Source organism: Cinclus cinclus, chromosome 1 (assembly GCF_963662255.1).
Source record: "Cinclus cinclus chromosome 1, bCinCin1.1, whole genome shotgun sequence".
NCBI lineage: Eukaryota > Metazoa > Chordata > Aves > Passeriformes > Cinclidae > Cinclus > Cinclus cinclus.
This window is the reverse complement of record NC_085046.1, coordinates 100,383,192-100,404,030: the sequence shown is the minus strand read 5'-3', so window position 1 is coordinate 100,404,030 and position 20,839 is coordinate 100,383,192. Positions and strand designations below refer to the sequence as shown.

Genomic DNA, 20,839 nt, shown 5'->3' with positions numbered 1-20,839 from the left:
AAACTTTTCTGATGGAGATCTGTTTCCCTTAAAGTTGGATGAAACATAATGGAGAAAGACATCCATTTTACAACGAATCCTTATTGTTCTTAACTTGGATTCTGATACTTTTTCTTGTTTTGAATTGCATCTCAATCCACAAGCAATCTGATCCATCGTGGCTGCTTTCTCGAGGCTACTGCCATGCCAAAATGCAGCACACAAACTGCTGCTCAACTGGAGGCATTTTTACAGCATGCCCATATATCAACTGAAATGTGATGGGCTCACACAGACCTTTGAAAAGGTCAATTTTAGCAGTATTAAACCAATTATTTAATAGGTTTTCCTATACAGAACTGTTGGAAAGAGCAAATAAATTAACCTTTCTTTTTTAATTAAGCCTATTTTGATAGTATTTTACTCTCCCGCAAAGAAAGGAGGTCTTGGAATCACTCAATGTAAATAATTTAATGCAAGAAGGTAATGCTGCAATAGACTGCTTTGGCTTGGAAGTGCTGATTTCTTGATTTATAGAACCATCTTTGGCTAGACATCTATCAACCTGAAAAGTTACCTCTCTAAAGGCTCTGCTAAGGCTGTTTAAATCAGCTGATGCATTCTTAACAAAATCTCCTACCACAAATTTCTGAGGACTGGTGGCAGGAACTCTCAGCAGCAGCTCCTCAACTCTAGAATTGGATACAGAACTGGTCTAACAAACCCAGGACTATTTCCCTTGGAGGTATATTACCAAGCTCAGCATTTTTTCTGAGGTGTCTTTTTGTAGGACAGCTGCTGCAATTCAGTTTGTGTTTTCTAATTCAATGGAGTTACAGCATCAGTAACGAGCTGCACCAATACAGAACACCAGGCATCCCTCAGCTCGTGCAGAATTCAAAGAACTGGTCATTTACTAAGTCTTCCCTTTTCCAGTGTACTCTACCAAGAAAGAATTGAAAATAACGTGAAACCTACACAGTTGGGACTCATTTTAGACCATGTCAACATTTTCCCAAATTCAGACACTCAGTGGCCTGATTTGCATATGCATTAGGTTCCTTACAGTCAGTCCTGCCAAATACATATTCCTAGTAGATTCAGCTGCTTCTGTCTCCTCCTCCTAACTAGTAGACATGATTCCAGGATATTATTTGCAGACACCTAGAAAGAGAAAACTGAAGGTTGGAAAAATGTGTTTAATTGCTATTTGATTTTCCACACTCCATTTCACTCGATCTTTAAAAAGCTAGCAGATTACTCTGATCGAGGTTCATCATTTTGGCTGTGAAGGGCAGAATTTCTTAAAGTTTTTGGGATCCCTTCATATAACAGAAAACATTATCCCTTTTCTTTAAAAATGTCTGTGATAGAGCTTTGGGTGTCACTAAATTTAAAGACAGCTGCTATGTTCACTGAATATTCTGCAATACATGCAGTTTACATAATATAAATAATATTCACTGGGTTTTGATGTGAATAAAAAAAACATATTTACACATATTTCTGTTTGCCCAGTTTTCATACTTCTCTGCAGTCAGAGTTTGCTTCACTCCCTCCTTCTTCCCTTCTGGAACACTCTTGCCTTGGCTTTGAGGTAGCCAGTCCAGGACCAGCCCGATATAAAGCTACACTCTGTGCTTTGCAATTATTTTTTGTTACCTCAGTTTTTTTCCTTGCACTGTAGGGAAATGACTATTGAACCCTGCCTGGAAGCCAGCACCCATCCTCACCAGACTCCAGGCTCAGGTTCACTTCTGAATCAAAGAAAAAGTGAATACCTAAACATCGTCATCTGGTTTCAGAGGAACCAAACTATGCCCATCTTTCTTCTGAGTTTCTACCATCAGATTACTCCTGTTTTGTGCTTGTGAATACTTTCTTTTCAGAAGATCAAGAGCACTAAAGAAGTCTGTTGGAGATTACTTTGGTAAAATAAAACTCATTTAAGAGGAGAGCTGAACACAAACCATGCTAACAAAGCCACACTTCTTTCCCTTTCTGGGTATAGCCCAAGGTTCTAGCCTGCTGCAAAATCCATTTTGCACAGCTTCAACGATGAAGCAGATTTAAAGCTGATAAAAGCAGGTTCCAGGAGACACAAAGCTTTGCCTAAGCACATCAGACCAAGCCCTACATATCCTCCAATGTGCAGTTAAAAAGCTGCAACCTTCAGGCAATCTTCAGCTGCCAGGAGAGCCCATAAGAATTCCAACTGCAACTGAGTATAAAGCACAGTCCTGATATTGATCTCTCATGTGCTAGAAACTTGACCAGCTTCTGGCACTGCCACAATTCAGACAACCTGGCAACATGCAGAGAGGCCTCTTTTTAATCTATATAGTGGCACCAAAATGGGCAACTGATCCCCCTAAATACTTCACTCACTTCAAAGTTCAATTTCTATTTGAAATGAGCAACTTGAAATTGTCTCCCCTAAAATTGGTGTTTTGAGAGTAAAGAAAAAAACATTCCACGCATATGTAAAAGAAGACAGAAAATGAGCCTCAAGCTATGCTAGACAGTCTGATAAAAAACATGTTAAGATTAGTAGTAGGAATTTCTCTGCACCCTGGCCCGAGTTCCCACTGTGGCTTTTTATATTATTAAATTGTTTTCCTCTTTGTGTGGATTTTTCTGGTTTTGGTATCTCTGCTACTCTTCTCCCCACCAGTAAAAGACACAGCAAACACATCAACACTTCCAGCTAAGTCATTCCCCCAAATTATTCTCAATCTCACTCAGTATGACCAAAGTTCTAGATAACTCATTCCATGAACTTAATACACAGTCTCTCTTCCATTCTTTAAGAGTAATTTCTGATAATCACTCAGGTGCTGCTGTTATACTTGGATAACAAATTTGGAAACAGCAATGCTATCTAAGAAACTCAGCATTGTATGTAGCAGAACCACTTTTTCAGATTTAACCAGCAGCTCTGGTGAAGAACAACTTGTGATGGACTGTCATGATTATTTCTTAACTCAAAATTACTTGAAAAATCCTGTAGCATATCTACACTTTTCATATTCTGCTTTGTTTTCTCAACATAATAACTTTTGATTTTTCCGCTTCAAAGCCAATAATTTCATTTCCTGAAAGAAAGTTTACTTCTTAACATAGCCAGCCCTCATGAAACCATTTCAGAACACAGGAATGTCAAATCTCACTAAAAGCCATACAGATAGAAATGTGTATTTGATACCATCTCCTCATTTTCAAACTGCATGTTGCACTGTGCTGCATCCTCGGTTATTGGCTTCTGAAACATGTTGCGGCAGATGAGCCATATTGTCAGACTAGCAATGAACATCCCAATATCTGGTACAAATAGTCTGATCACGTTCCCAGCATCTGCTCCTTTCACACTGTATGGAATGGAAAAAAACAAAACAAAACAAAACAAAAAAACAAACAAAAAACAAACAAAACAAACAAACAAAAAACAAACAAAGAAACATTTGTTACTTCTAATGACATTTTCAACTGGAACAGAAAGTAAGCTCAAGGCAAAGGAAAAGTCCCAAACTCCCCGTTACAAGAAATCTTTGCAATATGTGAAATATGAAGATGATCAAGAAACTCCAGACAGACAGACATTTTTCCTCTCCAGAAGTACAGAATAAGTGATTATTTATTGGGAGTTTGCACACTCGTATTTTAGTGATACTTAACAATTTGATTAACCCAATTCTGAATCAAGTTTTTTGAGAGCAATACAGGAATAACCTCCAAATTCAACAAGAAATATTTCAACTGAATATCTAGCAAATCCATCTGCATGAAGTACAACCCTTTTACCAGCATTTGTTGCAAAGAAAACAACATCCAGGTCCACCAAGGATGAGGATGTCCACCCTTAAGTGTGCCCTAATCCTTCTTCCCAGCACACAGAGGAAAAACCAGAAAGTCTTTAAAATTTTAACATGTTCTATTATGTTAACTGGTAATACATTTTATTCTACAGACTACCTTAATACCTTTTTGGGTATTTAAGTACAAATATTTAAATTCTAATTAATGTGTTAAATCCCTGCCAAGGAAGCCTTTTTTCTGAAAGATCTGTAAGGCATCATGACTTCTATGTAGGAAAAAAATTGCACTGTTTTATTGTTCAGGTTTAATTGCTTATACTTGGAAATATGACTTTCAGGATTTGGATGTGGTGTCTGAATTTTGTTCACTGTTAAAAATGAGAGCCTGGATTTAAGTTTACTGGTACAATGAACAGTTTATTAAGCTGCTGAATGCACGTATGAAAGCCTCAAGTATTAATGAGAGGACATAATCATAATTAATTGAAAGTGTGAAGTTAAGGCTTTTTAAATATGCAGGTCCATTTTTTTTTTTTGGTAGGGTTTTATGTTTGTAGTCAGTTCTGAGCACAGGTGAGGCATCTGTATAGTCCCTTGGACATAGGTGAGTACACTAGGTCTTCATAGCCTGAACTGGTAGGAAACCAAATAGGTTGTTTTATAGATACAAAGAAAGAGATCACCTCTGGCCTTCCTTCATTACAGCTTTGAAGCCTAAAAGAAACTGTTTGTGAAGGAGTTACCTGCAACTGATGTGATTGAATACAGGCCTGGAATATCAAAAAAGTCTCTAATGTGATTACAATACAACCACTGTTGAGAACCGTGTGGGTCTGCTCATACACCCACGATCAAATCCAACACTTCCACCACTGCTGCTGACCCAGCTTTTCCACTGATGTGTATTGCAAAATACCATATGCTTAAAGTGGGAATAAGGTAAGTGATCAGAAAGCTGGCTTTAATGTTTTTTTCAACAGCTTAACCCTGAATGGCCATGCACTGTAGGGCAGCTAAGTAGCTTGAAAATAGTTTGGCTTTCAGTTGTCCTGAAACAGAGAAAAAAATTAAGTAGTTGAAAGATTTGCAAAAGAGTTGGATGGCAAAGTCCTTGCTGGACTGCTTGCTTCTTTCTTGTGCCACTGGTACCAGCTCAGAATGCTGCAGAGGCAACTGGCCTGTGAGAGCATGGCCACTCTGGTTAACTTTACAGAAAATCCAGGCTTGACATGAGCCCCCCATTCCTTTTGCAGGATGGTGCACTGAAGATTAGCCCAGGCTGCACCTCAGCAGAAAGAGGTATAAAGTGCACATTTAATGAATCTTTTTTCCAATGACAGAATACATGGCTTTCATAACAATGTTAATGAATTTTTTTCAAGAATCCTCATCATTGTGCTGAAACAGGCCTCTTTAAAATGGTTTTACGAAATATCTGGCAAAAAAAAATAATCTGAACTCTTGATTTGGAAGGTTTCACTTGAGTATTTTTTGAAAGACTTGAAATACACCCTCAATCCAGAATTAATGAGTGTAAGAACAGTAGAAATTTGATAGACTCATGTTGAAAAATGGGTCAGATTACTTCTACGTAACCTTTCTGTAAGTGATTTTTTTCTTTACCCAGATCTGAAGTCTCAATTAATTGAAAATCGAAAATTAATTTTGCATCATTTGTGAAGTCCTTCAGATTCAACCACTCACATGTGTACAAATTAAAAACTGGCAGCCCACAAGGAGCAGCACTTCTTAGTTGCACCAGGTTCTCCTTTCTCACACTGTACTCCCACGGAGCCACGCTGGGTATTCCTTTGCATATCCCACTCCCCATACTAAGGGGACACCCCTGCAGGAGCCCTGCCCCTGGTGCAGCTCACATTTCCTTCCAAACCAATTGCTTCTGATCTTTCAAAATAAATCATTTAGTGTGTTGTTGGGAGAGATGTAATGTACAGCTCAGGCTAGTAACAGAGAGCCTTAACAGTGATACCCAACCATGGAGCAGGGAAAAATTCTGCACATGAATAGTTTATTCACCAAAACCAGCTGCAAATGCATGCTGTCCCCACTTCCCCATGAAGAGGAAAAAAATTGACCTCGGTACGATAATTAAAAAGAAAACAAAAGATCACTTGAAAGTAGAGAAATGTATATTCTCCTGTAAAGGAGAATAATAAACTGCTTCATTCGACCCCAAGTAATTTGCTCCCCACTTTTTTTGCAGCAAAAGCTAAAACAAAAAGCAGTTATTCCCACTTGTTATCTCTGGCAATACAAAAAAGAATGGCAAATACTGCCATCATTCCACAAACATTTCTCACTTTATTTGCGCATTCACACATGGTCATATTTTGCATTTGATAACAGTCTATACACTGTGCTCTTTCCTCCAAAAGAGACTTTCAAACTACAAAGTTAAACAGAACAGGAAACCTATTCAGGTCTCCTACAACAACAGCTTTTTTTTTTTTTAATCCCTGCAAGAATCTCATGGTGTTCAATGAATTGGTCATAGCCTTTGATCTACAGCTGGTAAAACATAATTTATTCACTTAAATGAAATAATTTACCTACAGGGCAGCTTTAGTTGTAATAGATACCAGTGACTGAAGCTTATAACTCAGCCAGAAACATATTCTGTAGTGTAATTACAGTAAATGGCAGCTTTAGTTTTTCCTTCTTTCTTACAAGATGCAGAGGAAAACAGCATAGGGACACACACATACCCCCACACCCACATAAAATAGATTAGGGGTTTGAAATGGTTTTTACTTTCCCTTGACCAAATAAATCAAATTGCACACATTTTTTAAAAGAAGGGACTACTGCGGCTAGGGTTGCAAGAGTTCCTCTGTAACAAAAATAACTTTTGTAGGACAAAAGGAATTTAATTGACTTTTCTGTCAATATGTGAAACTGTTTTACCATATCAACAGACTCCTAATATGGCAGTTTCCTCATCAGACAATGTGTTCCCCTGCTGATTTCAGCAGAATACTTTAAATTTACTACTTTACAAAGGGATCATCTGTATTTTCTGTGTATATACAGAATTTTTCTAGGACAGTGTGACCCACGCCTATTCCTGAATTTCTCTGCTGGTCAAGAAACTACGCAAAATTTCCTACTTTATCTGCATTGAGAATAGAGTTACCTGTGGATACACGTTACAACCGTTCTCTTACTTCATGTATACTCACTGGTAGTGAGACAAAAAAAAAAAAAAGCCAGCATAATTAAACATTACATTCTTGTTTGGACCTGTCTAAATCAGCATTTTTAAATTAAAGGATTTTTAAATAAAGTTTTCACTTTTTTCTTTTCTAGAATAATGGTTACAAATTAAAATTATTCATCTCCTACTGAATGTACAAAGTTTTGGTGAACAGTGAAGTGTTAGTACTGCCACTCCTAGCTCGATTTCATTTCTTTAGAATGGCAGACACTCTAACTTCCTCTGTAATTCACATTTACAGAATAAAACCAGAAAGACAGAAGAACTATTAGAATTAGAACTGCAGTGGTTTCAATTTTAAAAAAGTAAAATATATAGAGACATATGTTGGATACCATGCATAATGTATAAAATAGTCCACATACAAAATGAATACCAACAGTCTTCACCTTTAAATATTTATACTATTTTGTTACAAACAAACAAAAATGGGAAAGAAAAAGTAATCTTTCTTAAACAGAACTAAAATTAATTCAGCATCAGCAATATATCACAATGTTAAGCTTATGTTAAGACAATAAAAAAGATAATGCTTCCAGATTAAAGAACTGTAAAAAGCTTGATTTTATATTGGATACTGGGTAAACAAAGCATTTTAAAGGTTATTATTTACTGCAGTTTTAAAAAGTTATCAAAAGTCATATTCATGCATACTGCATCTTTCCATACATGCACACATCTATCTTCTTTTCCCCTCAGGGGTTTTCTATAGGATCTCTTTACTTTCTAATGAATTTAATAAAACAACAAAAAAAAAAAAGATAATACTGTATTAACAGTTAGCAAGTGATAAACAAAGGAAGAGATGCATAGATGCTTATAATTTCCATTAGTCTGTCTGGTGACTGCGAAACATCTGATATTTCTAATTGGATCTAGTATTTCAGGGTAATTAATGCACCACTGTAGATGTTTACAGCTGAATTCCCATGAGCTTCATCTGCAAATGAAGTCATTTAGTTTGGAGGTAAAACAGACCCAAAAATCACATGCATGGAGCCCTGGAAACACAGACTGGCAGCTATGAAGTACTGCGAATGATTCATGTGTTTATCACTAGTATCCTCCCTGATCCAAATGGTACTAACTAGACGGCCTTAGAGATGTGCCTGCTGATCCTTGCTGTTGGAAGAGGGTGTTGGGGATGGCTGCAGCTAAAAACCAGTTAAAGAGGCTCCTTATCCTCTCTCTTTGAAATAAGGATGAAACCTCTGATCCCATACTTACTCTGCTGGGAAACTCCCACTTTACTTATCTGAGTCTGAGGATTGCAGACAGACAGCAGTTCAGTGAACATAGGATGCTCACAGTCTATTTTCATGGTGCCATACTTGTCCCTGCTGGCTCAAAAGACAAGTTTTCTATGATGTTGGTTCACATGGTGGCCTTGCCATCACATTCAGGTCAAACCTGTGCCATGGGTAAAGTTTATAAGCTGATGAGCACTGGCAGGTCTGCCCTTAGTCCTCTCCTTGCTCATTAACAAACTGAAAATAAATTATAGCATAAAAACAAAATACAAACTTAGAAATATTAATATCCATAGTGCTGTGCATGCTCACTCTCTCTCCTGCACTGCTTTAATATGATGGTCCTTTCAGTTCATGCAGAGCATGGCATGTGTTTTACCCAAAATACCTGAAGTTGCATTTTCAGAGAATATTGGTCATGCAAAGTAAATGTGTGGGAGGAAGAGGGAAGCAAAAATGCATAGAAAACTACTTATAAAAATATTTAGCATGCACTGACCTACCCAACATACAAGTTCAAAGGGCTCCTGAAGTATTTGCAAAATCTAAATCACTGCTTACAAACTATGTCTGCATAGATTCAAAAACCAAAAGTACACTTCACTTTTTCAGGAAAGATACCTTGCAATGAAGAACACACTCTGTATTGCAAAAGTGCTTAACCACGTATTAACCAAACATTTGCTTTCCAAACACCACTATGCAGAGAGTGAGCAGCTATTTGAAACTAAATGTACATTGCCAAGATTTTGGTGCCTCGTTGCATAAAACATTCAACATTAAGAAATTACAGATATGTGCAATAAGTAAAACAAAAGTAAATTGGTTTGTGGCAATTTTTTTCTCTTTCTAAAGCACCTCCTGTTTCTTTTTGTTCATTGATCTTCTAATAAAGGGCATACTCCAGCTTGCCCAGGGCAGCACACGGAAGATTTAAACTTCAGCAGGGATTTCCGGCTATCACGCAAAGCACTCAGCTACACTAGTGCCAGACTCGTGACACCACAACATTCAGCTCGTTCTGCCCATGTCCAACAGCTCCAAACGTGCAGCAGGACTCATGCTGCACAGCCAAGAGGAAGTGAACAAAATCCCCTCCACACCCATGGCGCTGTGCGTGCCAGCCCCACAGCATGGTGGTGGAAATGACAAGTCCATCCGCTACACAAATTATTTCAGGTCAAAATGGGAATGTGATTCTAGGTGGAGGCAGAGCCAAAGTCAGCAGAAGAGACCTGAGGACACCTCTGCTATAAGTGAATTTTGGTCTGAACTATTTGAAGAAACTCTCTGTTTCAGCTCTGAACACTTCTCACACAGGCTTCTCACTTATGCACTCATTGTGTAAGCATTTAGCTTAAGCGTTAATTCAGTATTCATTATCTCTGCAAAACATTCCCAGTTAAAATTTGTCCATAATGCTCATAAATATTTGGTAACTGGCATCAAAGTGTTTACATAAAGACATACAGATATCTGTATGTTCCACAACGGTCCTGACTAAAAGAAAGTGCTGATAATCTGAAGCATGCTGACATTAGGTGATTATTTCAAAACGTATTTTCTCCTTCTCTCCACAGTTTTCATATTCTAGTTGGAGCATGAACAGATCATCACTTCAAACTACTTTTCATTTCATTATGTTGCCAGCATATAGCATAATCACAGAAAGTAAAAGACACATTTAGATTTTCCAGTCAGCTGCACAGGAGGTAATAATACTTCCCTCAATTGCAGCAGCTAACATTGTAAATTACTGTCATTTTGTCAAAACCAAATTATTTCCAATACAGAGGAAAAACACATTACTTCCAGTGGTTCAATTTGGAGTGCCCACTGCAATTCAGGGTCTGCACAGGAGACCCTTCTGTCCCATAAGACCCATTCCTAATTTAAAACCATGCAAGTGACTGTTCACTGGGATGGGACCATTCACCCTCAGTTCTTCCATATGAAGCAGCTCCCAGTCTACCCCACCTGCTCTGGACATGCCCATCTTTCTCTTCACAGCATCAAGCATGACAGGACAAAAAGCAACATCTAACTTTTCTCATCACCACCTGCCTTAAAATCCCAGTGGTTTAGAGGCAAGAGCCCATGGACATTGCTGGAAGCAGGTTCCAGCCATCGGAGGCATGTGTACAGTATCTCCCCTCATCCCTCTGCTGATTTCCATTAAAACTGGCCAAAGGAAACATCCTCGTTCATCCCTGGTGCACTTTGTTTAATTCTACAGGGTCAATCAAAACAGAAGTGGAGTAGAAATCAGAGGCAAACTAAATCTCCATCTGCCATTAGATGTTGTTTCTAACTTTTCTGTGAATGGAGCCTATAACACAATCTCTGGGTGGTGAACACTCCACACCCATGTGGGAGGGGAGAGGACTAGTCCCCTGCACTGCTTGATGCCATCTGCTCAATTGTTGGATGTGTGGCCACCAAAGACCTTTCTCAGGTGCGGGAGGCAATTGTGGTAGTGTTTCACCAGTGTGGGAGGCTCTTACCTTGTCTTAGCATTGGAAAAACCAGGATTGCTCAGATCCAAACTGGGCAAAGAGGAGCTGAAGTGAAGTGCTCCAGGCTGGCTGGGTGCCAGGTGTGAGCACACTGCAGCGGGCTGGTCAGACCCGGCACACGGAGTTTTCCTGCTTCACCAGCCACAGGCTCCCTTCTGTTTCACGTGCCAATCACTACTGGGAGATCTCACATGATTCACTCATGAACAAAACCCAACAAAAACAAAATAAACACAAAGCCAAACTGTTAAGCATGCATCCTAGAGGGTTTTTGGATACTAATTTCAATGCTGATTGCTCTCCAGATTAAAACAAAGACTGGCTCACATTCTGCTGCTGGTGGGCTTGCCACTGTACTGCACTCCCAGCTACCACTGTACTGCAGGAGGCTGGGTTGTGCCAAGAAAAACACTGACAACAGTCTCACAACTCAAGGGCTCAAGCAGCACAGGCCATAAAATATCTTCTATCAGATGTTCCTTCTCTTTGAATCCCTAGGTTAAATGGCATGAGAAAAGTTAGCTGAAATTAATTTTGCTGAAAAGAAAATAAGCACAAGGGGTGATAGGAAATGAGCAACCTGAAAACTGAACACAAACAGTTGGATAAATAAGATTCATCCTGAATGGAGGGAGATGACTTCTAAGAGGGTTTTATGCTATTGCTGAGGCAGCCCAGACCAAGATTAAAATGACACAATGACAGGTTTCAGAGGCATAAGGATTCTACATAGAAATTGTCCAAGAATGGAGAAATTTTCTCCTCACTTGCAGTTGCAGTGAGGACATATCTGAGGTACCAAATCTAACAGTTATGATGAAACCTCAGGCAAAGACTGCTCTGTCATAATTTCCTTCCTTCTATTCCATGATACTTCTTTACTTGTCAGCATCTCTTAGTCTGTAGTGACGTTTTTTGCAAAGTACCTAGACTACTGTAGCATGCTGTTAGAAATGACAGAGTAATAATCACATATTTTTCAGCTTTTGCTTTCGAAGTGGTAGAAATTAATCATTTGCTTGTGAAGTTATTAAAACCAACCCTGTTTTACTTCAAGCTTCATTTCCCTTTAATCTCATTGGGCTGCTGACTGCACATATGCTGCAGTTGTTAGCAGAAAGTTAAATTTACCTATTTGATTTACATCCCTGAGACTCATGATCTCTTATTTGTCTCCATAGTTTTATCTAAAGCTCACCTGGACACCTTATTAAGCCCTTCTGTTTGTTTAACCACTAGTGTCACATAAAAAAGATTACAAGCTGCCATCATGCAATTTGGGAATGCTCCCACCATGAATGTGCAGCCAATACAGCAGCCCTGTGGCAGAGGCTGGAAGAGAAGTATCAGCATGAAAACAGGTATACTCTGCACTGCTAACGTTTGCTAGATTGACTGACCACCTTCCACAGTTCTCTCTCTTGAAAATCTAAGTCTCAAGTAAAATAGTAAAGAATAGAACAGAACAGCTCAGTTGGAGGGGTCCTACAGTCATCTTCACATCCAGCTTCCTGACCACTTTAGGGCTGACCAAAAGTTAAAGTATCTTATTAAATGAATTGTCCTGATGCCTCTGATTGTCTGACAAGGCCAAAGTCCTCAGACACTCCTCACAGGAGTGTCCAGCCAGCCAGCTTTTTTACCCTCTTCCAGAAAAGAGGGTAAAAGAGGGTTTTTTACCCTGTTCCTTCTTAAATTGTGGGGCTCACAACTGCACATAGTGCTCAAGGTGAGGCTACACTGACACTGCATACAAGGGGAAATATTTGGTACACCCCAGTCTCTTTTTTTTTTTTCTGAAACCACTGATTTTAATTATTGCTGTTGTTCTGTCACAGACTACAATTAGCTCTACCTTAAAATAATACATTTATTTGTTTGGTTTCAGACCTCTGGCTGATCATACTAACAAGACGAATCACCCTCTTTCTGCTCAAAAAAACTCCAACAGCCACCAATATTCTGAAGACATTCACAAAACTGAAGCTGCTAAGTTAGAGCCTGTACCATTCCCAATGACTGAGGAATTGGAAAGGCATAAAAAGCCTCCCTGACTCGTTCTGTTGAAACTGCATTTGTGCAGATCACCAACATCACCAGAAGTCTTATAGTGGGACGGAGGGAGCAACTGCAGTTGAAGACCTGGCCCATTAACATGATTTTGCAAAGGAGTGTAACAGCATTTGTGTTATTTCTGATTCAGCAACTTCTCTCCAGAGGTCCTCTCCAAGCACCTTCACCTGGAATTCAGCCTTCAACAAAGCTGATACAACTTGTAAAAAAATCATAATGATATTGTGATTGACAAAGTTGTATCTTGACTCACATGGATTCCTATAGCAGTTTCCAAAAAAACACAATGCATAACAGAAATAACAAAATAAGATTGACTAAGAGGATGTTTCAGAGACTTCATTAAAAATTAATAGAGATTTTTGTCTTTCAAAGTTTTATCATCTCTCAGACAGAAAAGAGAAGGATAAAGTTCTTTGCTCACTCATTTTGTCATGGAAAGAGAGAGCCAGATGATCAGCTGATACCAATTATAAATTATTGGTCAAGATTACAGAAGGAAATTAAATACGGGGGCTGACTGATCCAATTTCTAGCAGTACTGAACTGGAGCAGATGTGAGCATTGAGCCCTGCAACTCTTTCCTCCCACGTCTTTTTCTCCTCTGAATGGTAGCCCATGAAGGGAAAACTTGGCATCTCAGTAAGTCCCTGTAATTCATCTAGGTTCCACAATAACAGCATATATTCCTTTGCATTCTGACAGTTTGCAGAGACCACAAAAGTCCCCAGTGAACTCGGGGTGTTAACCTCCATTCCACTTTTCTCATCATATACATATGGAAATGAATATTTACTGGCTGCTTGGAAGAGTCAGTACAGAACATTTACTCATGTCAAAAAAATGGGGAAAAGCCTATACTGTGGAACTGTCTTCCAGGGCTAGATTAATTTTTCAACACAAATTCTATTTTCTGAAAGAAAGAAACCTCACTATTTTCCTCTATTTTTTTCTGATTAACTCTTCACCACTTTACACTACTATTTCACATTAGCTCACTCTTTGCCCAGAACATCTAATATTAATCTTCCTGTGCAGTACAAAGTTTGCTAAAATTTTCTGTTCACTCAGCTACTTTCTCTGGACATGTAAAAAAGCCCTTCATATACCTGATTCTATTTCCCTAAGTTTTCTAGTCACTTTGAACGTCTCCAGAGCTCTCAGAAAGAGGAGTATTTGACCACTCTTTAAATACATCTTCGGACTTGTGCACAGTGTAGGGTTGTAGGAACTAGTGTATCACAATGAGAGTCATTTAATGTACAGCTAATAGGTATTTTACATTAAAAAATCAGATTTTTATTTAAAAAAACCCACTTTGTTAGCCAAAAGAAAATTATGAAATGAATGTGCAAAACCAATATGACAGAATCCACAAATGTATTCTTTCACCTTTTAATTATATCAGGCTTTATCATTACATCTTTGTACGGCTTTTTATCCATTTTTTTGCATTTGTGTGCTTTATCCTCTTCACTGATGAGTTTTTAATTAAAAAGCTACAGCTGACTTGATTATTCATTCACAACTGCATCTGCTGCAATGAATCTTTCTGTTGTGCAATCACTTGCCAATGTCATCACATAGCAGCAGGATGCAGTCGGATGGCAAACACACACATACTCTAAAGATACAGGAAGACTGTAAATAAATAAAAAGTAACCAAAGTAGTTTTTTACATGCTGAATGAAAAAGGAAAGAAATGTTATGACACTGCAGTGACAGTGGGAGGGAAGGGAAGAAGATATGCCAGATGAAGATGATGACAGATATGCTGCTGTTTGCAGAGCAATGTGGAACAAATATAAAATCTGCACTGCTGTTCCCACCCTGGCAGCTTGGCTGTCTGTCTGCACTGTACAGAACCAGATCTCTAACAGTCTCTTGATCCACTGTCACAGGGCAGAAATCAGGCTGGCATGCCAGAGACAAGGTAGCTTAAAGCCATTCCCCTTCTTGACTGAGATGGAGTTAAACTATGAGTGTTGCAGAAGAGTCCTTCACAGCTCAAATATAATTTTGATAGTTTCAAAAGCTTTACTGGGAATGCAAAATTTTCCTAAATGTTCACTCTCTGTAGCCATGTGACCATGACAGTCACTGACATTTCCTTACCAAGATACACACATCCATTTACAACCCTGACAGCTATGAAGAAAAGCTGTGAAATGTGATGCAACTTCACTCTTAAAGGTTAGAAGTCATGAGAAAAATACAAATAATTTTTAAATCAGTCTACTTTGAAGCTACTTGTGATTATTCTTGGCATCCAATCTTTACCTGTTTTTTTACTTCAAGTTAGAAAAAAAGCAGAAAAGCCATAAAAATATTTCAGGGAATGTGTCTTTATATCTGCAAAAGAAGAAACCAATGTAGCAAAGAAAAATAAAAAAAAAAATTTGTTTCTCACTAAACAACGTTGCATACTGAAATATACATGTCTTTGATATATTCAGTAGAGCATATCTATTACTAAACACTTCCTTACAGGTAGCGTAAAGCTTTAATTTCTGTTTTGGTCCAAATTGTTCTAACAGAGAGGAATTGTAAGACTGGAAGAATGGGACAAGCCCATATAAATTCCTCTTTTGTCCTGGCCTTTCAAATTATTCCTTTTCCCAAAAGCTATCCACAGTGACAAAGTGGTTTTATGAAAGTATTTGGCTTGGCTTCTAAACACACCTTTGCTGTACTGTTAGAGAAACACTATGGTGTATGTTAGGAAATTTCAGCCATGCTGATAAATAAATGAGTTTCCATTAAAAAAAAAGAAAAAAAAAGGAGAAAAGGAAAAAAGTGAGGAGCCTTCTTATTCGTAAAGCATCTTGTAATTAATAACACTACTGTGATTCTCACCTACACACAGCTGCATTTTAGATTTATCACAGGCACGTCACACGTTTAAGAGATTCTTCGGCCTCCAGGATGTTTGCACATCAGCTTTCTTTGTGAGTGCACAGAAGGCTGAACAGGAAGCAGGACTGTCCTGCTTCCACAAATAAGTGGCTCCTTGAACTTCAGCCTGTACAGGCAGAGGATTAAAACCCAGTCATCACACAACTGTGTTTTACTTGTACAACAATATGATTTTCCTCTGGACCACCTCATGTGACGTGCACCTTGGATTTTTAATACTCTGTAAGTTAGAGAATTTAGAATTCTTTAAATTCTACAGAATTGACTATATTCCCCAAAAACTAGTTTATTTATTTATACCACTAACAATTATTTTTTGCCTTGGTTCCATAATGTTCACTCTTGTGAGACATATCTTTGAAATCTACTGAGTTGCTTATATAATTAAAGACTCTGTGTTCAGACATCGCGAAAAATCACATTGCTGCTTTCTACGTTATTTAAAAAAGAAGATGTCAAAGTAGCTGCAATCTATTCAGAGGTAATTCCATTCTTGGCATATTACAGTGAGAATAACCATGAATACTATAATTATTTTAGGTAGAGATGGTTTATGTTACCATTAAGGCAACTAGTTAAACATAAAGATGGGTGTTTAAAACCCAAAAAATCTCTTAAATCTGCTCAAAACAAATGAAGTTACTTTAGTGAATGTTTACATATTTTGTGATAGTTTTATCACTTTTCTTAATAAGGACAGCTTTGAGAAAATCCCACAAGTAAGGAAGCAATTACTGGTCTAAGTGCTTTTAGCCATGTGGTGATCATCTCCTATTCAAAAAGTCTCCCTTGGTGGATTATTTTTTACAGTCTCACAGGTATGCTACACAAAGGCTACAAAACTATCACTAGCAATATATTAAAAGTATTCTATTACATGGTTTCTAGGAAGAAATGTGTTTATTTTGCAAAAGCTAGGATAGTACATTGCAAAACTTATGAAAATGACGTCTATGAAAAATCAGCTTTTCTTCTAACTTAAGGTTAAAACCTGCATGAAAAGGTGGAGAGAGGAGAGGAGAGGAGAGGAGAGGAGAGGAGAGGAGAGGAGAGGAGAGGAGAGGAGAGGAGAGGAGAGGAGAGGAGAGGAGAGGAGAGGAGAGGAGAGGAGAGGAGAGGAGAGGAGAGGAGAGGAGAGGAGAGGAGAGGAGAGGAGAGGAGAGGAGAGGAGAGGAGAGGAGAGGAGAGGAGAGGAGAGGAGAGGAGAGGAGAGGAGAGAGGAGAGGAGAGAGGAGAGGAGAGAGGAGAGGAGAGAGGAGAGAGGAGGGAGGATCTACAATGATCATCTCATCCAACTGCTCAGCCACCAAAATTTAAAGCGTGTTACTAAGGGCATTTTCCAAATGACTCTGGCAGGCTGACAGTCACTGCAAAGCTTGGGGCATCAGCTCCTCTCTAAGAAGCCTGTTCCAGAGTCTGACTACCCTCTTGGTAAAGAAATGCTTCGTAATGTCCAGTGCAAATCTCCCTTGATGGATGCGACTTTGAGCTTTTCCCAGAATTTCTTCATGGGCTACTACAGCATGCCCAATACTCAGCAACACTGAAACAAAAGTCAGCATTGGAATAAATTGTAATAAAGTCCAAGGTAATTTAGACTGGTTTAAAACTAGATTTAAATGGTTTCTATTTTACTATTTAACATGGACTAAAAGATTTCAGTTGACACAGTGTTGGTGAAAAAAAAAAGCTACTTCAGTTTTCTTCATATCTTTTTAAACAATAGATTTTTTTTCTTAGCAAATATAATTCAATTTTTATTTTGGCTTTCTCTGTAACTCAGACTTTTATTTCAGTCTTGCTTTTTGTCAGAGCAGCGAAGAAAACTCAATTTAAGATAGAACCTCAGGCGTGCAGAATATAACAAATAAAACTGAAAACACATTTCTTCCCCATTTCCTACACTATAAACAAGACAAAATACTTCAGCACACACATGCACAAATTCCACAGTTCTGCCACCACAAAGTAAAGAGAGCAAAGCTTTGAGAAAAGCAACCTCAGCCCCCTGTCTTCCCAGAACACAGCACCCTGTGCTGCCCTTTGCCTGGACACAAGTATGGGGAACTGATTCTATCTCTTGGCTCCTTATGTTACATTTATCTGCTATATTATTCAAATACATGTAATTGTAGAATATTTAAAAATGCAGAATAAATTCACATTCATTAACTCCTACAAAAGTGTGATGGGTATCATATATTAAGAAAGGAAAGTATAAGCAAACCACCAGTTAAACCAATTTCTCTGAATTGAAGCAATTCAGGGATGATATGCTGTGGAAGAGAACCCTGCCAAGGTAAAGGGACATGCTTGGGCACTAAAAAAATCAGCACTTGCTTAAGTGCTCTGTGGGACAGGTGACCAAAACAACTATACAGAGTAATACACCTATTTTTTTCCAAAATGGTGAAAGATGTGCCTGGCAGGGCTTTCCCAAGTCCCTTTGATTGCACCACTGCACCCATTTTTCTTTGTCTTCTCAAATTATTCAATATTTGTGATTTGCATTCGAGCTGCACTGTTTTCTTTAAAATAACTTCTCAAGGATCAGACCATACAGCCTCATGCAGCCCCCAGCTGAGGCAATGCTGTCAGAATGATGCCAATGGGAGCCTTTCCCAAAAAAAGGACTCTAGGATTCAGCAGTATGTGAAGAAAGGGCTTGAAATTATGGAGCATGGTATCAGGATAAGATTTTATATTTATATTTTATTCTTTACATACACTCACCAAAGAGTGTGGGGAGAAGAATGGGATATCACTTTGGAAAACCATATGGTACTTTGATTTCCAAGCTAGAACTTTGCACACTGAATGTTTATTGAATCTAGTGATATTCTCTTCTTTTTCTGTTTATTCTCGTCACCCAGAGAAACTCTGGCCAAGCACCAATCAAATATCCAAGCAAGCACAGGGAAAGAGAGAAAACAGCTCACCAACAGGCTCATAATTAGCAACCTAAACCTGGGAGGAGGCACTTGGGAAGTGCCTCTGATGCATCTGGATTCCAGCACTCACCGCATGTCACGAGTGGTTTCGGAAATTGAGTTCTCAGTCTCTGCAAGGGGTAGGGAAGATATACACAGTATTTTTGGCTAGACTAAGCAGGGGCATATGTGGAGCAGCTGCAAAGCAGACACCCGTCTGCTCTCAGAGCCCAGTGTAGGAACAAAATGCATCTCTCAGCGATGACAGCTAACTTGCTCCTGGTGTCTCCTGGATTAGCTGTGTCTCCCTACCTGTGGCAAGCATTTACTTTTTTTCAAATAAAAACAATGCAGAGTGTCCTCCTTACCACCCTGTGCTCGGGAGAGTAGTTGAAGGAGCTACTGAGGTACACAGAAGATATGAAATCTACCTTAATAGGAGACAACGTTAATATCCAAGTTCTAGCTTTGGTATAGAAATCTTCAGGTCTTTTTCTTTTTCCTTGGGAGTCTTATTCCCTTCCCTGCACTTACCTACTTACCTTTTCCTTTCAATGTGAGAGCTAGCAATCTCCAACTACCCTTTCATTCCTCAGAAACAGTAAAAGGATTCCAAAAAGCATAACAAGACTACAACTCAATACACAATGTTTTACTAACAGGAGCAGCTTTGACTGCTAGTCACCCTCAGCATTACTTTAGACAGAATCTGCTGTTGCACTTTTGACACAGAGGTTGCTGCTGTGCTAGGTATGGTGCAGAGAGGTCTTACTAGTATTATGCAGGGTGGAAGTCACCTACTTTTGCATATATAAATATATATACATATATATATATATATATACATATATATGAGTTCTAATTAAGAAGCTTTTGCATATCATGAAAATAACAATTTTTGAATCAGGTTGAAGCTATCAACTAAACAAAACTTTTATCTTTGATATGGAAAACTCTTATTTTTATGATTTTATTTTACTATGAGATTGGTGCTCAAAAGTTCCTTTCTCTATCACTGAAACAACTATTTACTATGAAACACGTACTTATTGAAGGTTGCCAAAAGTGTAATAACCACACATCTGTTATTCTTCAAATATATATTTTCTAAAACATTTTATATTTACTTCACATGTAATAACAGCTATTAAATCTTTATTAAGTCTGTTTTGTGGAACCATAATGTAAAGCATTACATGAATAGGAGATGCACCATGGGAACAAATGCTAAAAGGGAGTAGAAGGGTTGTTAGTAGCTGAGTAACTTAGTAGTCACATTACAACTCAGAGAACCATAATAAGAGAAGTACTGGAAATCTGGAAACCCTTCAGGACAAAGAGTTTTAAGAGATCCAACATCATTCATTTAAAGTTTTAAAACTGTTACATAATGTATAGGCCAACAAATATGCAAAAACAGAAGACATCCCTGTAACCACTACTGAAACTACTACACAAGGACATAAACCTCATCATCTGGTAGCTCAAATTAGAGAAATTTAGGTGTTTAAAAAAGGCCTACTTTTGGTTTAATTTTCCGCAGTGTGGCAACATTTCCCCAGTGCCAGTGGTGGCTCTTTGCAGGTTCTGCACTGCAAGCCTCACCCCAGCTATGAGCTGGAAAGACACTACTGATTGCCTTACAGAAGAAAACCATCTCTCTGACTGAACTGATCCTCTTTCCTTTTGAATTTGAACAGGCTTTATGCATTAAGCTCTCTTTAATTGCCAAAGTAGCCAGGAAACAAGCACAGTCACTGTTAATTGTTCATAACTATTCCACTTGAGATTTCAAGTGAGCCTCCCAGCAACAGGACACAAGGAAAAGGCCTCAAGCTGTGCCAGGGGATGTTCAAGTGGGACATCAGGAAGAACTTCTTCACAGAAAGGGTGGTTAAGCACTGGAACAGGCTGCCCACAGAAGCAGTGGAGTCATCATCCCTGGAAGTGCTCAAGAAACAACTGGACGTAGCACTTAATGCTATGACTTAGTTGACAAGGTGGTTTTTGATTAAAGGATGGCCTCTGTGATCCAACCTTATTGATTCCATGATTCTATGATTTTCACTGGGTCCTGAATGTGACTGAAAAAATCTTAAGCCGCTGAGGTGAACAAGGCCTTCTA

At 38.6% G+C, this 20,839-nt stretch overlaps 1 protein-coding gene across 1 annotated transcript in view; it reads right to left on the bottom strand.

Moving 5' to 3' along the window:
* Positions 1 to 20,839, bottom strand: part of PIEZO2 (piezo type mechanosensitive ion channel component 2) — a 283,163-nt gene that overhangs the window by 125,631 nt on the left and 136,693 nt on the right. The window contains exon 5 of the mRNA XM_062500913.1: positions 3,185 to 3,347. Within this exon, the coding sequence (XP_062356897.1) occupies positions 3,185 to 3,347 (163 nt within the window). The remainder of the gene's footprint in view (positions 1 to 3,184; positions 3,348 to 20,839) is intronic.